Consider the following 19232-nt stretch of genomic DNA (forward strand, 5'->3'; position numbering starts at 1 on the left):
TGCCCACGTTCCCCGCCCCCACGAAACCAGAGAATCCTTTCGTCCTTTTTTTTGGCTGTGCCATGCAGCTTGCGGGATACCAGTTCCCGGACCAGGGGTGGCCAGGGATCGAACCCAGGCCCTCGGCAGTGAAAGCGCCAAGAGCTAACCACTGGACCGCCAGGGAATTCTAGAAACCAGAAATCTGTGCAGTCCGGTTGCGTGGAGGGGCCCCACGCTCCACGTGAGCGGCCGGCTAAGCCCGCAGGGGGCCCTGGGGACGCTCCTGTTTGACGCACGGGGAGTGCTCTGCGCGGATGGCCTCTGATTTCCTGAGGACCCTGCCATGTTCCTGACACCTGGACAGGTAGTGGTGAGAGCCTAGGGTGGCGACCCTTCCAGGTGCGATTCTGACGTGCCCGTCAGCCAGGCCTCCCCCTGCCTGGTGGGTCCGGACGCCCCCTTGTGGGGAGCACACTTCCCATCTTGGGGCAGTGTTAAGATGCCAGGGCTAAGTCAGGGTGTCGATATAAAAGAACCCTCTGCTTTGCGTCTCTGCCCAGAAGACTTTTAAAAGAGGCCCCAGACAGCTCTGTCGCCCCTCCTGCCACACGCGGATATGGCAAGACGTTTCCTAACAGTTTGGAGGCTCCTGACACAGGGTCACGTGAGCATCAGCTTCCCCATGAGTCACTGAAAATGGGAGGGTTAAGCATTGTGAGCAGGAAGTCACTGGGGAGAGGGCACCTGATCGGAAACAGAGCATTTGGGGGCTCATCAGAACAAGTGTTCTTTCAGGTGGGTGGCTCCGGGTCTTTGGTAGCACCAGCTATTATTTTTCCTTAAAAAAACCCACAAATATAACATACTCATTTAAAAATATATATATATATATATATGTAACATGCTCATTTAAAAAAAAAGGCGGCTATATAGTGAAAATCAGCAGTTTCTTGGGACTTGTGTATGTTTTTCTCAATGTTTTGCACGAATGACAGGGATAAACATGTACGCGGCTTGATGGGCTCACACTTGCCATGACTCACCTGCTGCTTTGCTCCCCTTCACTTACTGTCTGTTTTGGTCTTTTTTATCAGTACAGTGTGATTCACTTCAACTAGTTCATTTCTTAATGGCTGCTTTTGTATTCTATTATTTAAGCATTTACCACAGCTGTTACAGTTAATGTTATTAGATGCTTTCTTTCCGGTCTTTTGCGAACACCAAGAATGTTTAGTGAACACCCGTATACCGGTGTCTTTCGTCTTGAGGCTTGTGGGATACATTTCTAAATGTCAAACTGCTGAGTCAAAGGGCATGCAGTTAGACTTGCTAGAGTTTGGGTCATACCTACCGCTGGGTATTCACCAGCGTTAGCGTCTGTTTTCTCTACACGTCTAACCCCAGCTGAAAACTTTCCAACCCTGCCGCCACCTTTGCCAGTCGGGAAGATACATAGCTCTTTGCTGAGCATCTTAAAGTATCTGTTGGCCTTCTATAGTTTTTTCTGTACATTTACTGTATATGTCCTCTGGCCATTTTTCTATTATGCTTTTTCTATTCTGATTTTTTGAGTCCTTTGCATATTAGGGAAACAGAGCCCTAAGTATTTGTAAGGACTGGTTTTTGTCCGTTTGTCACTTTATATTTTCTTTTTTCTAGAAGAGAGGCTTTATTTTCATGCAATGATTCTCCCCTTTAAGATTCTGTTTTATGTCAATCTTAGGCATTCCTCACGCCAATGTTACATTTTTAAAAGTGCCCTTATTTTCTTCATACAACTTCTGTTTTTATTCAAGGTCTTTGTTTCATGTAGCACTTTTTGTATAGTAAGGACTTGAGGGTAAAGATTGAATCTTTTGGGATTTTTTCCCAAAATGCACAGCCAGTTGTGCAGGCACCATCCACCAAGATGTGCTATTTCCTCCCTCGTAGGATGTGCTTCCAAATGGCCTGTTTAGTTGATGCAGCTCTTCCTGGGCTGGCGTCACCCAGGGTTTATCATACGTTTCCCACCCCAGACCTTCAGGCCTTCATCACTGTTCTTTTCCAGAACCGTCTGGCTATCTTCACACGTGGATTCTTCCAAGTGAATTGTTGCTTAAGCAACAATTAAGTTAGGTTTTCCCTTGAATATAATTCACTGTGTGGAAGGCAGCATGTTCAGTGCTGTCACCTACGTCATCTTCATGTACCCCTCACAAAAACCTGTGACCTGAGGTGACCCAGTGACCCTGCTGTTCCAGCCCCTGAGGTCAGGGACAGGAGGTCCCAGCACGCGTGCACATACACACACACACTCTCTCTCTCACTCACTCACTCACTCACTCGCTTACTGAGTGGGCATCTCACGAGGCCTTGCAGTGCCGTGGCGCCCAGGTCACATTTCTTGCTCTCATCAGAGCTTCTTGCCTAAGAGTGTGCCTCAGAGGCTGAGCTGGAAGTTGGCAGTCTCCTGACCTGCAGGCCAATCCAAGAGCTAAGGCCTTGGCGGTGATAGGATGGCTTCCCTTCTCGGGAGCCCCGTCTCTGAAACTGGAAGCAGAGCCCTTGGCTGACTGGAAAAGCCACGGACAGTTCCGGGAGACCTGTGCCACCAGCCAAACCAGCTGTGTTTCCCAGCTCTCGAGACAGCACACGCGGGGCTAGAGGTGGGCTTGTGTTTGCTTGTTTGGTGTCCAGGATGTGGCTCATGAGATTTATCTTCTCTCGCGTTTTTCTTATCCCACTGGTCTTCCACTTGAGACATGATCACGGGGAAAGGCTGTTTATTCCTTGGGAGCACAAACTTGGGAGAAGTCACAAACTTTGTTCCAGGAACCCATGGAGAGGCAGGTTGACCATAGTGGGGAGGGCACTGGATTCGACTTTGCCTGAAGATCCGGGTTTGTCCATTTGTTTGGGATGGACTTGTTGAAACTGCTTGTCGCCTGGGCCCTGGGGTGGGTTCTGACAGATAGCAGAGCGGCCTCGGCCCCGACCTCCCAGCTCACAAGATAGTTGATCCACAAACCATGCAGTGACCAGCATCATTTCAGACTGTGAGCCCTGCCCTGGCCCTGCAGCAGCTCTAGAGACCGGGTGACGTGGTGTCCTGCTGGCATCCAAGGGGGCCTCACGCACACAGCACATCCCTTTCTTGGCTTTCTCTCTCGTGCCTGCTCCCAGCCACCTGGAGGAGAAGCACACAGTCTGTCTTAGCCATTCAGGCCATTACAACAGAATGCTACAGATGGTGGATTCCAAACAAACTTACTGCTCACAGTTCTGGAGACTGGGAGCGCCAGATCAGAGGCCAGCATCGGCCAGTGAGGACCCCCTGCCTGGTCAGACTTCCCCTGTGTCCTCACATGGAGGAAGGGGGGCCAGGGAGCTCTGTAGGAGCTCTTTCATAATAAGGGCACTAATCCCATTCACGAGGGCTCCACCCTCATGACCTCATCATTCCCCAAAGGCCCCACGTCCTAACACCATCACCTTGGGGGGGTAGGATTTCAACTTGAATTTGGGGGCGTGGGACACAAACATGAGTCCATTTCACGGTCCTGCATGCTATGGGCAGGGGCTGGGACTTTGAGACAAGGCCTGAGAGCACATGGTCACCGAGGCTTGAAGGCTGTCTGCTGACACCTCAGTTCCAGAAGAGGAAACTGAGGAGCACAAGGGGGCAGGTGGTAGAGCCAGGACAGAATGGGATCCCTTTGACCACTGGGTTGTTTGTGGCCCCAGAACAGTGCTACCTGAGGTGACACCTTGTGTGTGTCAAGCACTTGAACTGAGGGAAGAAGCATCCTGATGTCTTGTGTCCTTTCCTTTCCAGGTTAATCTAGGATCCAGTTTCCAAAATGTGGCGGCTCCTGGCCACACTCAGCCTGGTGGTGCTGACCAGTGCCTGGAGCGATGTGCATTTCCCGCCTCTGTCGGATGAGCTGGTCAACTTCGTTAACAAGCAGAACACTACGTGGAAGGTGGGCTGGGGGCCCCTTCTGTGTACTCTGACTCCCGAGGGAGGGGCTGCAGCTGTGGCTCGCGGGACAGTGTGTCCTAGACAGTTGATCTGATTCATAGACCTGGCCACTGAGGCCCACGCGCACCGCCCTGTCCCCTTCCCTGGTGTATGTGTTGTCTGTGTGTGAGAGTGTGTGAAGGTGCATGGGGGAAAACCAGCTCTGGAAGAGTTCACCACCGGGTAGACACTGTAACCCCACCGTGGTAGGTGTCACAGCCCATCAGTACCACCAACTCCGTGATTCTCCCCAGCCCTGAGGCCCGAGGCTACAGGAACAGAGGGATGAGGGATAAGCCGTGTTCAGGGCATTGGAGGCTCTCTGGTGACGTCAGCAAATGGTACAGCTTGGGGGAGATCCCCACTGGTCTGAGAGCTGCCCACTGCCCGTGTGGTCACTCTGGGCCGCTCCCCGCCTGCTTTGCAGATGCCTATCTTAATCCATTCAGACTGCTGTAACAAAAGCACAGAGGTCAGTGCCTGTAAACCGGAATGTGTTGCTTGCAGTTCTGGAGGCTGGAGGTCCAAGATAAGGGTGTTGGCACGGTCGGGTTCTGGTGGGGGGCCCTCTTCTGGGTTGCAAGTGGCTGACCTCTTGTGCCCTCACTTAGCCTGAGGGGTAAGCTAGCTCTCTGGAGTCTCCTTATAAAAGGGCATGATCCCATTCATGGGGGCTCCACCCTCATGACCTAAGCACCTCCAAAGGCCCCACTTCTTAACACCATCACATTGGGGTTAGGTTGCAACATGAATTTTGGGGGGGGACACACATTTGTTCTGTAGCAGTGCCCCAACCCCCTTGCTCTGCGGAGGTGGAGGGGCCCCCGGCCTTGTCAGGGCTTGTGTGGGTGGTATGCGTGCTCCACCCCGTCTCTGGAAACATCCCCACCCCGCTGCCGCCCCGTGTTGGTGGGTGACTGCTATGGGTGCGGCTGTCTTCCAGGCTGGACACAACTTCTACAACGTGGACCTGAGCTACGTGAAGAAGCTGTGTGGCACCTTCCTGGGCGGGCCCAAGCTGCCCCAGAGGTGAGTGCCCACTACTGGGGAGGACGCACAGCTACACCAGCACCGCTGCCATGGGAGCAGAGATGCTTGGCACAGAGGGAAGGGGGAGGCAAGAAGGCTTCCCTGGCATCTGTAGGCCTCACTGCCCCCAGAGCTGCAGGGACTCTGCCTGAGGTACAGGGGCTAGCCACCGATGCCAGAGTTTACTACGGTGCTTCTCCAGGCGTCCCAGCTGCAGTGGGAAAGGCCCCAGGTCTGGGTCTCCAAGATCTGAATGGACCCAATCTTGAATTTAAGGAAAATCTAAGAAAAGCCATATGATCTGCCGTTAATGTTTTTTTTTTTTCTGGAAAAGTCTGCAGTTTCTATTTTCATGTAGATATTACTCTTGAAGGAAGTGTTAGAAAAACCTAACAGTGAGGATGGGATAGTTACGTTATGGAGACCATTACACAGTTGTGAAGGTATTTAAAAAATGATGAACCTGGGCAGATGTTTGATTCGGGGTCGGGTTGGGGAAGAAAGAGATACAGTTATCTGGACCCCGTGGCGAAAACTCTCAAAAATATCCATAAAACGGGTGTAGAAAGAAACGTACAGAAGAGTAAGTTACGTGGAGCAGTAGAACCTATTTTGTTTTATAAATTCCATGGGGGGGGAATTCCCTGGTGGTCCGGTGGTTAGGACTCCACGCTCTCACTGCTGAGGGCCCGGGTTCAATCCCTGGTTGGGGAACTAAGATCCTGCAAGCTGCACGGCACAGCCCCCCCCCCCAAATTGTTTAAATAAATAAATTCCAAGGGGACACCCTTGCATACGCCCTCCTTTGCATGTCCTTGTGCCTGTCCCCTTCTAGGTGACGGCAGTCAGCTGGCCTTTGCGGGGATAGGAGAGTGGGTTCTAAGGTGACAGCTTGTGACGGAGACCTTCCTTTTTCCAGAGCTGCCTTTGCTGAGGGCATGATTCTGCCTGAAAGCTTCGACGCCCGGGAACAGTGGCCAAACTGCCCGACCATCAGAGAGATCAGAGACCAGGGTTCCTGCGGCTCCTGCTGGGTGAGTACCCTGCTGGCCGGGAGGGCTGGGGCCAGGGGACAGGTTGGGGTGGGAGAGACCAGGGGAGTTGAGGTTAGACCAGCTGTGACTAGGCAAGTCACAGAAGGTTCCCGAGTCTCAGTCTCCACCAGTATAAAAACAAGAAGGATCCCTAAGGTCGTGAATCATAGCAGGACCAGGCGGAAGAATCAGTACGTGCAGAATGCCCTGTACAGGGTGTGTCCCACGTATGGGTTGTGAAGCAGTTTTTATTTCTGTTTGACACACTGTCCCAGGCCATCAGCAAATACCACTAACTTTGAAGAAGCATCCCATCTGTATCAATGGCTACCTTAATTGTGTTTGTTTGGGTAAAATACACGACATAAATTTAACCATCTTAATCATTAAACGTACCACCCAGTGGCATTGGGTCCACTCGGGTTGCTGTGCAGGTATCACCACCTCTGTCCACAGAGCCCTTCATTGTGCAAAACTGAGACTCTGTCCCCACGAAACACTAACTCCCATTCCCCTCTCCCCAACCCTCAACAACCACTCTTCTGTCCCTTGTGGTGTTTTCTTTTTTTAAATCAGTGAATCAGTGTATTCCAGGGTAACTCGCAGGGTGGGATTGGGATGAGGGGTTGAGTGGGGACGGCAGTCCGGAAGCACGTGCAGTCGCATTCTGCACTGCTGAGGAGCCCCTGGGACATTTTTTTTTTTTTTTTTTTTTTTTTGCGGTACGCGGGCCTCTCACTGTTGTGGCCTCTCCCGTTGCGGAGCACAGGCTCCGGACGCGCAGGCTCAGCGGCCATGGCTCACGGGCCCAGCCGCTCCGCGGCATGTGGGATCCTCCTGGACTGGGGCACGAACACGTGTCCCCTGCATCGGCAGGCAGACTCTCAACCACTGCGCCACCAGGGAAGCCCCTCCCTGGGACAGTTTTATAGCTCACCCGGGGTATGGGGGGTAGGTAGGTGCTTGGAAAGGGAAAGTACATTCTTAAGACCTCATGAATGGGTAACTGGTCTGTTTCGTGGGTACCAGGAATATGTCAGTGAAGGTTTTCATCATTGTTTGGGGACTAACAGAACATAGAGGCTACCAGGTCCTAGTGATTATTAAAATCTAGTAAATACTAAAACCTTTGATGACACAGAAGTGATTGACTGCACCGTGCAGTCCTGGGTAGGGTCAGCAGAAGAATTGGAGGAACTGTAAGGGCCCAAGGGGGAATCGGTCACGCTAACAGCTCTGTGCTCCACCCCTAACTTTTTTTTTTTTGTCTCTCACTATTTTAACTAGTCTGGGTACCTCATATGTAAGTAGAATCATACAGTATTCGTCCTTTGTACAAGCTATATTTTTATGTCAGAAACCAAAGACCGCATGTTTCAGCAGCGAACTGAATGCCCAGGTAGAGGTTTGGGGGTGGACTGGTCTCTTGCTTTAATGCCCAGCTTGAGTACCACGCCCCTCCGCTGCCGTGGAGAGGGACCAGCCACCAGGAAGGCACGGGGTGCCTGACGTCACCCCCCGGGTGGAGGCTGGAGGGCCCGCAGTGCAGGATGGGGCTCAGTGTGCCGGTTCTTGCAGGCGTTCGGGGCTGTGGAAGCCATCTCTGACCGGCTCTGCATCCGCAGCGATGGACGTGTCAACGTGGAGGTGTCCGCCGAGGACATGCTGACCTGCTGTGGCGACGAGTGTGGGGATGGGTGAGTCGGAGCCGCCCAGCAGACCCGCGGGTGGGCGCTGGACGGGGGGCTCCCTGCGGGCGGGACGCCTCTGCTGAGACACGATGGGGACCCGGGGCGTCGGGAACCAGGCCGGCCGCGCAGAGCTGGGTGTGGGCCATGGGGGCCAGACACAGCTTCTCCGCACAGGCGGCTTAGCTTCTGGGTTTTGTCGTGCTGGTTCTCTTCCTGCTTGAGGAAATGTAGTGCTCTCTGGGGCCTGTCTCCTTCTCTGTAATTAAGGGTGGTGGGCTCCCAGCTAAGCCACATTAGTAACCAGATCCCTGTCTTCTGCCAGCTCTGCCCTTGCTTCTGCAACAGTGGTTCTCAGATGTGGCTGAGGACTAGCAACACCTGGGAGTTTAAAAAAAAAATGTCCAGGTCTCACCCCACAGCAATGACTTGGGAATCCCTGGCATTGGTGTTCTGTAAGAGCCCCAGGGGATTCTAACGTACTGCCCTTCGAGAACCGCTGTCTAGACAGAGCCTGGTGTGGACGTGATTATGAAAGTACTTCCTGTCTTCTGGGGGCGAGTCCCTGCAAGAAGTGGCTGTCGGGAGGATGAATGGGGCATTTGGGGTCTGGGAGAACTGTTGGGCCAGTTGCCAAAGGCAGTGGTGGTGCACCGGGCTGTGGTCTGGGAGCAGCGAGAACCACTCTCACCGTAAGTTTAACCAATGGTTCTTTTCTCAGCTGTAATGGCGGCTTCCCCGCTGGAGCCTGGAACTTCTGGACGAAACAAGGCCTGGTGTCCGGGGGCCTCTATAACTCACATGTGGGTGAGTGTCTGCCCTCAGCCCCCATCTGGCCAGATGGATTTTATATGCAGGAATAATAGTGGTCTAATTTTCCCCTATAAAGTAGAGGTTAAGGGTTGAGGGCAGGAATGCTGGGCTGAAAATCCAGGTCGAAAGACAAGGCAGCCTTGTGTATGGCAGAGTTAGCAACAGGACAGCGTCAGTGCCGCAGACTTGAGGGTAACTTCTGTTCCTGCGAGCCATCGCCCCGATTCTTCCCTCTGGCTTCGAGGGGCCTCCTCCTGACACCCACCTTTGTCCTTGGCCCTCCAGGCTGCAGGCCCTACTCCATCCCCCCCTGCGAGCACCACGTGAACGGCTCCCGGCCCCCGTGCACGGGGGAGGGCGACACCCCCAAGTGCAGCAAGATCTGTGAGCCCGGCTACACCCCATCCTACAAAGAAGACAAGCACTTTGGTAAGCGGGGCGGGTGCCCCCAGTGCACCGGCCGGGGGAAGCCAAGGAAGCCAAGGAGGGAGGACCAGGGCTTTGGGGTCTTAGGTCAGGAACACAGAATGAGCAGCACACTGCATTCTCTGCCCGTTTCCACCCTGAAGTCTGCGGGAATGGTGTCTTAGAACTCCAGCCTTGGAAGGAAGAGACCAAAGCCCTCATTTCATGGGGGAGTAGTCTGCCCTAGAATCCTTCTGGGTGCCGCCTGCCCTGCTTCCAGGGCCTCAGGCCCCGTGCGACCCTCTGTGGGAGGCGCCCTGCCCCACTTGGCCGGTTCCTTTGCAGGATGCAGTTCCTACAGCGTCTCCGGTAGCGAGAAGGAGATCATGGCGGAGATCTACAAAAACGGCCCAGTCGAGGGGGCCTTCTCCGTGTATTCGGACTTCCTGCTGTACAAGTCTGGTGGGTCTCGACCCCTGGTGGCAGCTGGCGGGGGGGGGGGGGCTGGGTTCCCAGCTGGCAGGACCTCCTGGGGGGGGGGGGGGGAGGCGGTGCCACACGCCCCTGGCTGCTCCTTGGCTGGTGGTAGAGCTCTCCGCAGTGGAAAGGCCAGCTCACATATCTCCTTGGGGAGCCTTTCCATCCCCGCCTCCATTGCTTCCTCATCGCATTCACGTTGGCCTTGGCAGAGTCTAAGCGTCATGCCCAGCACCCAGTGGATGAGGAAAGGGAGCACCTTGTTGTGGGGATTCAAACGGCCGGGGACAGGATGGTCCCCGCCTGAGAGCTTAGAAATCCCCCATTCCAGACGAACAGTCTGTGCTGAGGGCTTCTGTCTCATTTTATACGCTGCTAGGTTGAAAACTCCAAAACTCTCCAATCTTACAGGAAAAAAAACCAAGGTGCCTGGCAAGAAAAGTTCTTAACACAGTCTCCACCAGTATTATATGAGAGGACGCATTTCCAATTTGACGAAGTGATTCACCAGTGAGGTGGTAGCCTGGGGGTCCTCAGAGCACCTTAGCCAGCATCTTTCTGGGTCATCAGCACTGCCAGCCCAGCCCCTCTCCCACAGCACCTCTGCAGGGTGTGCCCCAGAGCAGCAGTGAAACTAAGCCACGTGGAGTCACTGTAACACAGTTAACTGTTGGTATTTTTATTAGAATTTACAACTTTAGTTTTAAAGGGAACCAACGAACACACTTGATTGGCCTCCATCTTAATATCGGCCTCCATCTTAATATTTACCTCCTGTATTCGAGTGTGTTAGGCTTTCAAAAATAATTCCAATATGTTGTGGGAACCCCTGGAGCCTTCTTGTGGAATGCCAGGGCCTGTCCTTTCCTCCGGCCCCGTCCGTCCTGCCCGGGGTGACCAGCCGAGCTGGAGGGGTGCTGTGGCAGATGGGGCGGCTGCCCGGTCTCGGTCTGACCGCTGTCTCCTTTCCCAGGGGTGTACCAGCACGTCACAGGAGAGATGATGGGAGGCCACGCCATCCGCATCCTGGGCTGGGGAGTGGAGAACGGCACCCCCTACTGGCTGGTCGGCAACTCCTGGAACACCGACTGGGGTGACAATGGTGAGCGCAGCCCCTTCCTGCTGAGAGCAGGGCCCCCTGAGCCAGGGCACAGCGGGCGTCCTGTCCTGCTCCGCCAGTTGCGCAGGTGCTGGGGAGCCGGGGCTTCCACGAGGGCAGCCTCTGATCCCGGGAGGGTGTGTGCTCAGCCTGGGTCCCCACGACACCAGGTGCAGGGGCCGGATGCAGGGTGAACGGAAGCCGGCAGAGCACCTTGTGGGCCGGCTGGTGACAGCTTTGGGGCTGGTTTGTGACTTCTGTTTCCCCGTTTTTCAGGGGTGGGTCTGGATATGTCGGCAAAAGCCAAGCACTCTCTAAAGGCGTCTTCTGCTCTCTAGGCTTCTTTAAAATCCTCAGAGGAGAGGATCACTGTGGAATCGAATCGGAAATTGTGGCTGGAATCCCATGCACTCGTCAGTACTAGAAGATGTAACCTCCTGTGGGCCTGTCCGCCGGCCCTGGGGCACTTTTTTCCCTAAATACCGCCATTCAGACTGGGGATGAGATGCAGGGGTAGGAATGTCTTTTATTCTTTGAGTTTTAGCCAGGGCCTGAAGGACTGGGTCAGGCCAAGCCCCATGTTTGCCATCGGCACTGTCTTCCAAGGAGACGCAGCCAAGGCCAGCCCAGCGGACGGGCTGCTGTCACGGTGCAAGCACTTAGGCAAGTAAGCCTCCTCTCCCGTAAACCAGCTGTGTAGTGCCTGCTGCCCCCGCCTCTGTGTCACCAGGGAGCAAGACAGACCGGAAGGGTTTGTAGTTTCCCAAAGGAGTGGAAAGCAGAGCTCTCCTAGCTAGATGATTCCCACCCAAGCAGGCGGCTTTCTGGATCCGGAATAGGTTGAGAAGAGATAGATAGTGGGGCAGCCCTTTTGGAGAAAGCCACGTTCTCCCAGGGCCCCTGCATCTGTTGAGGTCTGCAGCGCTGCTAACCCTCTCTGGTCTTGTCCTTGGCAGATTCTTAGGTTTTCTGTTGTGTGCTCCTTGGCTGATCAGGTGGATGAGAGTCTGCTGGTTGGGTTGGAAGAGCTGTACTAGTGGTACAGATTGTCTCCTTCAAACTCAGTGGTTGAGATTTCTCTTACCTGCTGCCCTCTGATACCACAGTCTGGGGAGAAGCCGTTTTGAAATCACTGCTTCACCCTGTTAATATAACAAAGAAAGGAATGACTGCCAATAAAATGCCTCTTCTTCAATGTGAAGTCTGCGTTCTGGTGGCATCTCGAAGATTGTTTCTCACTGTCTGTAGACGTTTAGCTGCTGTCTCTCCTTCTCCTCCAGAAGGAATCGTGTTCCCATGGATCTGGGTGCCCTTGAACCTCTAACCAGGGATATCTTGCCTGGGTTGAGTGGAACAAAATAAATACCTAACTTTTTAACTTCACTGCTGCAGCCATACTGTCAAACCACAGCACCTCCTCTCTTCTTACTTTCCTGTCATTCTCATCAACCCTTTTCTATAAATCTACCACCCCACACTGCCCCAAGCCTCGATGAACTCTGTGCCTGCTTAATTAAAGAGGTAAGAACTCTTACCTCTTTTTTTTATTTTACCAACTGCACACCAGCAGTGACCTGAGGGTTCCTGCAGGCGTGGTGTAACCAGTCCTACTGGAAGACCAGCTTCCCGGGTCGGGGCAGAGCCTGTGTGCAGTGTTATGAGCTCCTGTCTCTTGGGACGCTCGTTAAGATTGCTGCTTTGCATCATCCTAATTCCCCGTACACAATGGGAGGACCCCAGTTAGTTCTCCAGGGAACAGGAGACTGTTAGAATCTCCACCTCTACCCGCACCCCGGTCTGTCAACACCCCAAGTCATTTCCCTTCCACAACTGGGAGTGGAACCAGCTCTTCCCAGAAGCACAGGAGGTTTAACTTCTGATGTGCCCCAGAAATTAGGATCAGAACTACCTCAGATACGCTCTTGAACCCGTGGTGAACATCATGGCAGGAAAAACTGGTGAAACTCATAGTACTTACAGAATGTTTAACAAGGGTTAAAGCTACAAATTCTTCATTGCAGTATCTGTACAATTTCAGCTAGGATACATTCATAAGCTCAGTGACGTTCTAACATTTTCTACCCACTCCCAAACTGCGTAATTCTGTTTACTACTTTCTCCCATTCGCACCCCTTACCCACCTGCACCTCCATCCTCACCCAGACGCCAGCAGAGATGCACTAAGTGAACCGAACTGGACCTCGGGGCATCTTCGTGCTTGGCCTAAGGAGTCTTTGTTAGAAAATAGAAAGCAATGTTTACGATTGGGATTGACGTCACTACTTCAGTAAACACACTACCCTACTACCACCACCTCATTGCCTCAGTTCAGTAGGTGGGAAGTTTTTCTTGGGTGCCTCCAAACAAGATGACAGAAGTGACAATACTTTTTCGTTCTTTACATGGAGAAGGGCGTATTTTTGTTCAGATTTAGAAGGGTGAGCAAAGGTAGTCCAACCTTTCCCGTTCCTTTAATAGGCATCAGAAACTGTACTTTGGAGCCTCAGGAGTGGTCCATGGACCAACAGCATTGCCATCTTCGAGGTTCTTGGAAGAAATGCACAGTTTGGGGACAGACCTGAATCTGCATGTGTGGTTAACCCGGACTCCACTATGGGTTGAGGAACGCCTTAGAGCAGTGGCTCCCAAGCTGGTCTCCTGCCCAGCAACATGTGTGGCACCAGGGAACTTGTTAAAAACATAGGTTTAGGGGCACCTCCCCAGATCCACTGAGAAATCTAGCAATCTGGAACCTTCAAGCAGTTCACTGAAGTTTAAGAACCAGCCTTAGAGCTCTCTTTCCAAAACTAAGAAATAACCTAGGGCTTCCCTGGTGGTTAAGAATCCGCCTGCCGATGCAGGGGACACAGGTTCAAGCCCTGGCCCGGGAAGATCCCACATGCCGTGGAGCGGCTGGGCCCGTGAGCCATGGCCACTGAGCCTGCGCTCTACAGCCCGTGCCCTGCAACGAAAAGCCACCACAATGAGAAGCCTACACACAGCAACGAAGACCCAATGCCCAATGCAGCCAAAAATAAATTTAAAAGAATAACCTAGAATGCCTGTTAATTAACAAAGTCTAGCCACCCCTCCTCCTCCCCCTACACCCGCGGCCACAGAGAAGGGGCTTAGTAGATAGAAGAGTGGGGCTTCCAGGTAGTTGTTTCCCAGGGCAGGGTGTGGGTGTGTGTGCAGGTCTCAGCTAGGGCTCCAGAGAAAGTTCCCCAAATGGGGTTAGGCTCTGTTAAGTTTCTTGATTTAAAGCCCTGGATTCAGATGGGTCAGATATTCCTCTGAGGAAAACTTAAAATCTCCCACTGTATGAGTCACGTAGACTATGCCAGGGATGTTGTACATTTAATTACTTACCTTAAAAGTGTGGAGTAGACGGTGGGGTTGCCAGATTCAGCAAGTAAAAATACACGATGCCAGGGCTTCCCTGGTGGCGCAGTGGTTGAGAGTCCGCCTGCCGATGCAGGGGACATGGGTTCGTGCCCCGGTCCGGGAAGATCCCACATGCCGCGGAGCGGCTGGGCCCGTGAGCCATGGCCGCTGAGCCTGCGCGTCCGGAGCCTGTACTCTGCAATGGGAGAGGCCACAACAGTGAGAGGTCCGCGTACCGCAAAAAAAAAAAAAAAAAAACAGGATGCCAAATCAGATTTGAATTTCAGAAGTCATTTTTTAGTATAAATATGTCCTGTGCAGTATTTGGGACATAATTATACTAAAAAACCATTTTATCCGAAATTCAAGTTTAACTGGGTATCCTGTACTATCCGGCAATTGCAGTAGAGAAAACATTTAGAAGGGAAATGTTCTTCCAAAGGAGTGGGCATGCGAGCTAAGACCTTTATAGCTTTACAGCTGGGAGGGACCTAAAAGATCATACAAACCACCAGAAGCTCAGAAAGCCCCACAGCTGAGCCAGGAGAGAAGCTTCCAACGCATCCACCTCAGACCAAGGCTCTTTCCACCGGGTTGTCCCGTGTCCTACGTGAACTGCAGCAGAATAGATTTCAACACACAAATCTTAACACCTACCTTGGAATCGCAAACCAAGTTTTGATGCTTAAATTACTCACTGCTGAGTCTGGCTTAGAGCTGGGCTCTAAGTGGTAAGTGACTTTGGCTTCAATGTGGTGACTGGTACATCCAGGACTGAGTCTCAAATGAAACAAAACAGTTCACGGTCAGGCGGCAGCAGCGGCCCACAGGAGAAGAATCAGTGTGGGTACGTGTGTCACAGTGCAGACCCAACGTTACTGCTGGAACATAGCTCCTTCAGTGACTAAGTCACACACAGAGAGCTGCAGCAAAAGAGGACTGACTATACACTACACACTAAGAGCACAGCTTCGGGAAAGTACTGTAACGCCCTGCAACAGGGATTCTCGGCCCGAGGGGCTTTTTCAAACACCCCCTCTGAGCTGAGACTCTCAGAGAGTCACTGGGTGGGCACAGCCCAAACCTTGGCGATGCTGGGGGGAAGAGGGAGGTGGACCACCGTGCTGGGGGAACTGGGCTAAGTGCCACTTGGCTTTCAAGCCAATCACCGGAAAACATCTGCCTTTCTTGAGAAACAAACAGAAAAAAACCCCAAAGCTGAAAATACCCTCCGAATGCAATAAAATTTCTGAATGCAGCTAAGAGAATTAGCTAGAAGTAGAGCAGGCTGGCGGAGGTGATGCCCTTGCTCCCTTCCCGGCAGGCACAGCGCAGGGTGGGGAGGCCGGGTCCCTGCTTCCCAGTGGCAGCAGTGGCCACCGTCCCTCAACCAGTAACTCCAGCCTGGAGTTCTGTACCTGCCACGCTCATCCAGGCTTCAAGTGAACTGCCCTTGACAAATGCCGAGTAATTCAGTTCTTTATTATAAAAATCTCAAAAACGTCAGCCTTAACTGGAAACCAACCTGCTACGATGGGACCAAAGGCAATCCTGAAACCTAAACTCCTTTTAAATGAGGAAATAATGCTAACCCCACCCAGAAGTTACTTCCTAGCCTTCACGTGCAGAAGACAGTCTGCATCCTTAGGAAACGGGAATATTCCTAGAACTCTAAACATTCACATCTACTACATTCAAGTCCACTGAAGAAAACAAAAGGATGAGAAAAACAGGAACAGAACAGAAAGAAAATGCACTTCACTTTCTACTAGGATAGGTATTCAAAGGTCGCTTCAAATTAAATACATTTAAATCTAGCCCGTATTCACACTAAGTATGATCTCTCTGCAGGCCTGGATGCAGCCCTGACTGTGACCCACAGCAGTGGACGCTCAGCCCTCAGTCACCCCGCCCAGGTGGGCACAGGTGAACACAGGTGGCCAAGGCTGAAGTGTCCTTTCCCTTTAATCTTATCTTCACCACATGTCACAGTTTCTAAAGTTCTAGGCCCACAGAGTTCTTTGAGGAATTAAAGCAGGAGGGGAAAAAGGGGGGAAGCCCACATCCATCCCTGAAGAGAAGGTCAGTCCATTCCCCAGGGTGTTCAGTCTCCCGACCAAGCCCAGTCAGCGTTCTCCGGTCTGAACATAGTCCTCTGTGACCTGGGACAGGGTGCTCAGATACTGCCAGCTCAGGGCCGCCAGGAGCATGACACACGACAGGTACAGGGGTGAGTAGTGGCTCCGAGAGATGAGCTGACAGTTGGGAAGACTCTCTGTCCTGATCGTGGAGATGATCTGCCTTGTTTTAGTAGAACATGGGTCGGAGTTGGGGATTCTGTGATAAATCTGTGGAAGAAAGAGAAGAAAATAGTCGTAGGAACTTTATAAACATCTGTGTTCACTTCTTACCACAACCTGAAACAGGTAGGCATTTTATGCCCATTTTACCATTGAGAAAAACTGAGGCTCAGAGAACACAAAAGCAATAGCCCAAAGTCACTCCACTAATAAGGCAGGATGTCAGCGGGGCCTGTGTGATCCCACGGGCCATCCTGGAGCAGCAGGGTGGCCCCCGAGAGCCCCACCCTCGGAACCTCGCAGAGCCAGTGACATCCACGTTGCTCACTGAGGCTACAGCAGAGCCACATGGAGGAGGAAACACACTGCACAGACCAGGCACGGGCACTCAGGAGAACGCGATGGACTCTGAGGTGTGCACAGCAGGCGAGAACAAAGCAGGGCCCCCGAGAGTCACCCTGGAGGCCTCCCCGTCCCTGCACACCCTCCCCTCCGAAAGCTCCAGAATCCCCGCTGAACCCAGGCCTCCTCCCCAGGCCTGCAAACACTGCTCCTGCTTAGGTTAGGCCCTCCCACCGGAGCTTCAAAATCGAGCTCCTGCCTCTGTGTTCGACCCCTAAAGCCACGCACCTGCCCCACCACGCTGTCACCAAAGAGACCTACAACCCCTTCGGCGTGACAGCCTCAGGGGTTCCCTATCTCCGGCCGCGCGAGGCCTGAGCTCCCGAGCGTGCACCTGGCCCTGCCCAGGCCCCCCCCCGCGCACGCCAGCAACAGCTGCCGGTGATCGTCTTCTGTGTGCGATGCTGCTGTTTCTGTTCCCTCCCCGCTCACACCATTCCCTCTGCCCCCGGGAACGCTCCTCCCACGTGCCGTCGCCAGGCTGAGTCCCACCTCCACCCAAGTCTCACCCTAGGTAGCTGTCTTCCATGGCACCCGGCCCGAATGCCCAGGTCGGGCCAAGGGCCCCCTCGGGTATAAACTATCTCCCCGTCGCCCACGCCGGGCCAGCATCTGCACGTCGCCCTAAATGGACCGAAGGCCTGAAGGCACCACAGCTTCCTTGCCTTTCCATCTCCGGCCCAGCCCTGTGCCCGGCACAGAGCAGGCCTTCGATCAACGTTTCCTGCCTCAAACCAACCAACCCAGAGGTCATTAAGGTGGGAAGCGACGGGGACCTGAGCCCAGACGGAGGCAAAGAGGATGAAGAGGACGGAGCAGGCATCTATGAAGTTATTATCTTCAATTTTTCCATTACACAATGGGTATGTTTTTCCCACAAACGTTCTCTTATATTCTTGACCCCTCACCCCAAAAAGCACAACTACAATTTAATATAGCGAGGAAATAAAAGAACATGCTGACAGGAACACGCCAATGACATCTGACATTTAACGCAATGCTACGAAGCACAGCTACAGAGAGAAGACCGTGCGGAGAGAAACTATAATGTCTTCTCAAGAACTGTAGATGATGGAATTATGGTTATAAAAATAGGCAAAACAAAAAAAAAAGAAATCAAACTTCCCTTACATTATTCCCCCTCACTTTGCACTTATTAGCCTATACATATAAATGTACAAACCATCACATATTAATACATACATTAATGTAATATGATATACTAGTGTAGTTTATTCCTGGGTTTATTCCAGGAATGCAAACATTCTTCAATATACGCAAATCAATCAATGTCATAAACCATATTAAACTGAAGGAGAAAAACCATATGATCATCTCAATAGGGTCAGAGAAAGCTTTTGACAAAATTCAACACCCATTTATGATAAAAACCCTGCAGAACGTAGGCATAGAGGGAACTTTCATCAACATAATTAAAGGCCATATATGACAAACCCACAGCGAACATCGTCCTGAATGGTGAAAAACCGAAAGCATTTCCACTAAGATCAGGAACAAGACAACGTTGCCCACTCTAACCACTCTTATTCAACATAGTTTTCGAAGTTTTAGCCACAGCAATCAGAGAAGAAAAGGAAACAAAAGGAATCCAAATCGGCAAAGAAGAAGTAAAGCTGTCACTGTCTGCACATGACATGATACTATACATAGAGAATCCTAAAGATGCTACCAGAAAACTACTAGAGATAATCAATGAATTTGGTAAAGCAGCAGGATACACAATTAATGCACAGAAATCTCTGGCATTCCTATACACTAATGATGAAAAATCTGAAACTGAAATCAAGAAAACACTCCCATTTACCACTGCAACAAAAAGAATAAACTACCTAGGAATAAACCTACCTAAGGAGACAAAAGACGAGTATGCAGAAAATTATAAGACACTGATGTAAGAAATTAAAGATGATGCAAACGGAGAGCTATACCATGTTCTTGCATTGGAAGAATCAACATTGTGAAAATGACTGTACTGCCCAAAGCAATCTACAGATTCAATGCAATCCCTATCAAACTACCACTGGCATTTTTCACAGAAGTAGAACAAAAAATTTCACAATTTGTATAGAAACACAGAAGACCCCGAATAGCCAAAGCAATCTTGAGAACGAAAAACGGAGCTGGAGGAATCAGGCTCCCTGACTTCAGACAATACTACAAAGCTACAGTAATGAAGACAGTATGGTACTGGCACAAAAACAGAAAGATAGATCAATGGAACAGGATAGAAAGCCCAGAGATAAACTGACGCACATAAGGTCACCTTATCTTTGATAAAGGAGGCAGGGATGTACAGTGGAGAAAGAACTGCCTCTTCAGTAAGTGGTGCTGGGAAAACTGGAAAACTACACGTAAAAGTATGAGATTAGATCACTCCCTAACACCATACACAAAAATAAGCTCAAAATGCATTAAAGACCTAAATGTAAGGCCAGAAACTATCAAACTCTTAGAGGAAAACATAGGCAGAACACTCTATGACATAAATCACAGCAAGATCCTTTTTGACCCACCTCCTAGAGAAATGGAAATAAAAACAAACAAATGGGACCTAATGAAACTTCAAAGCTTTTGCATGAAAAAGGAAACCATGAA

The 19232-nt window shown here is 51.6% G+C and overlaps 2 protein-coding genes across 8 annotated transcripts in view; one reads left to right on the plus strand and one right to left on the minus strand.

Annotated features, from left to right (window-relative positions):
• The window catches only part of CTSB (cathepsin B), a 62122-nt gene extending 50391 nt beyond the window's left edge, over window positions 1-11731 (plus strand). For 2 of the 3 annotated variants that reach the window (XM_029203561.1, XM_029203560.1), the window contains exons 2-9: window positions 3800-3947; window positions 4929-5014; window positions 5934-6048; window positions 7627-7745; window positions 8458-8543; window positions 8835-8978; window positions 9300-9416; window positions 10405-11731. In XM_029203561.1, the coding sequence (XP_029059394.1) occupies window positions 3825-3947; window positions 4929-5014; window positions 5934-6048; window positions 7627-7745; window positions 8458-8543; window positions 8835-8978; window positions 9300-9416; window positions 10405-10724 (1110 nt within the window). In that variant the 5' untranslated portion in view covers window positions 3800-3824 and the 3' untranslated portion in view covers window positions 10725-11731. The remainder of the gene's footprint in view (window positions 1-3799; window positions 3948-4928; window positions 5015-5933; window positions 6049-7626; window positions 7746-8457; window positions 8544-8834; window positions 8979-9299; window positions 9417-10404) is intronic. The other variant, XM_029203562.1, reaches the window with a different exon arrangement.
• FDFT1 (farnesyl-diphosphate farnesyltransferase 1) overlaps window positions 11430-19232 on the minus strand; it is a 42206-nt gene continuing 34403 nt past the window's right edge. For 2 of the 5 annotated variants that reach the window (XR_003790855.1, XR_003790853.1), the window contains 4 exons: window positions 14424-16262; window positions 13900-14110; window positions 12672-12762; window positions 11430-11672 (listed from right to left, as the gene is read on the minus strand). Coding sequence is in view for 2 of the 5 variants with exons in the window: in XM_029203557.1 (XP_029059390.1) it covers window positions 16041-16262 (222 nt within the window). In the remaining 3 variants the exon portion in view is untranslated. The other 3 variants (XR_003790854.1, XM_029203557.1, XM_029203558.1) reach the window with 3 other exon arrangements.

The sequence above is a fragment of the Monodon monoceros genome, unplaced genomic scaffold (assembly GCF_005190385.1).
Source record: "Monodon monoceros isolate NGI ecotype Baffin Bay Population unplaced genomic scaffold, NGI_Narwhal_1 Super_Scaffold_5, whole genome shotgun sequence".
Classification (NCBI taxonomy): domain Eukaryota; kingdom Metazoa; phylum Chordata; class Mammalia; order Artiodactyla; family Monodontidae; genus Monodon; species Monodon monoceros.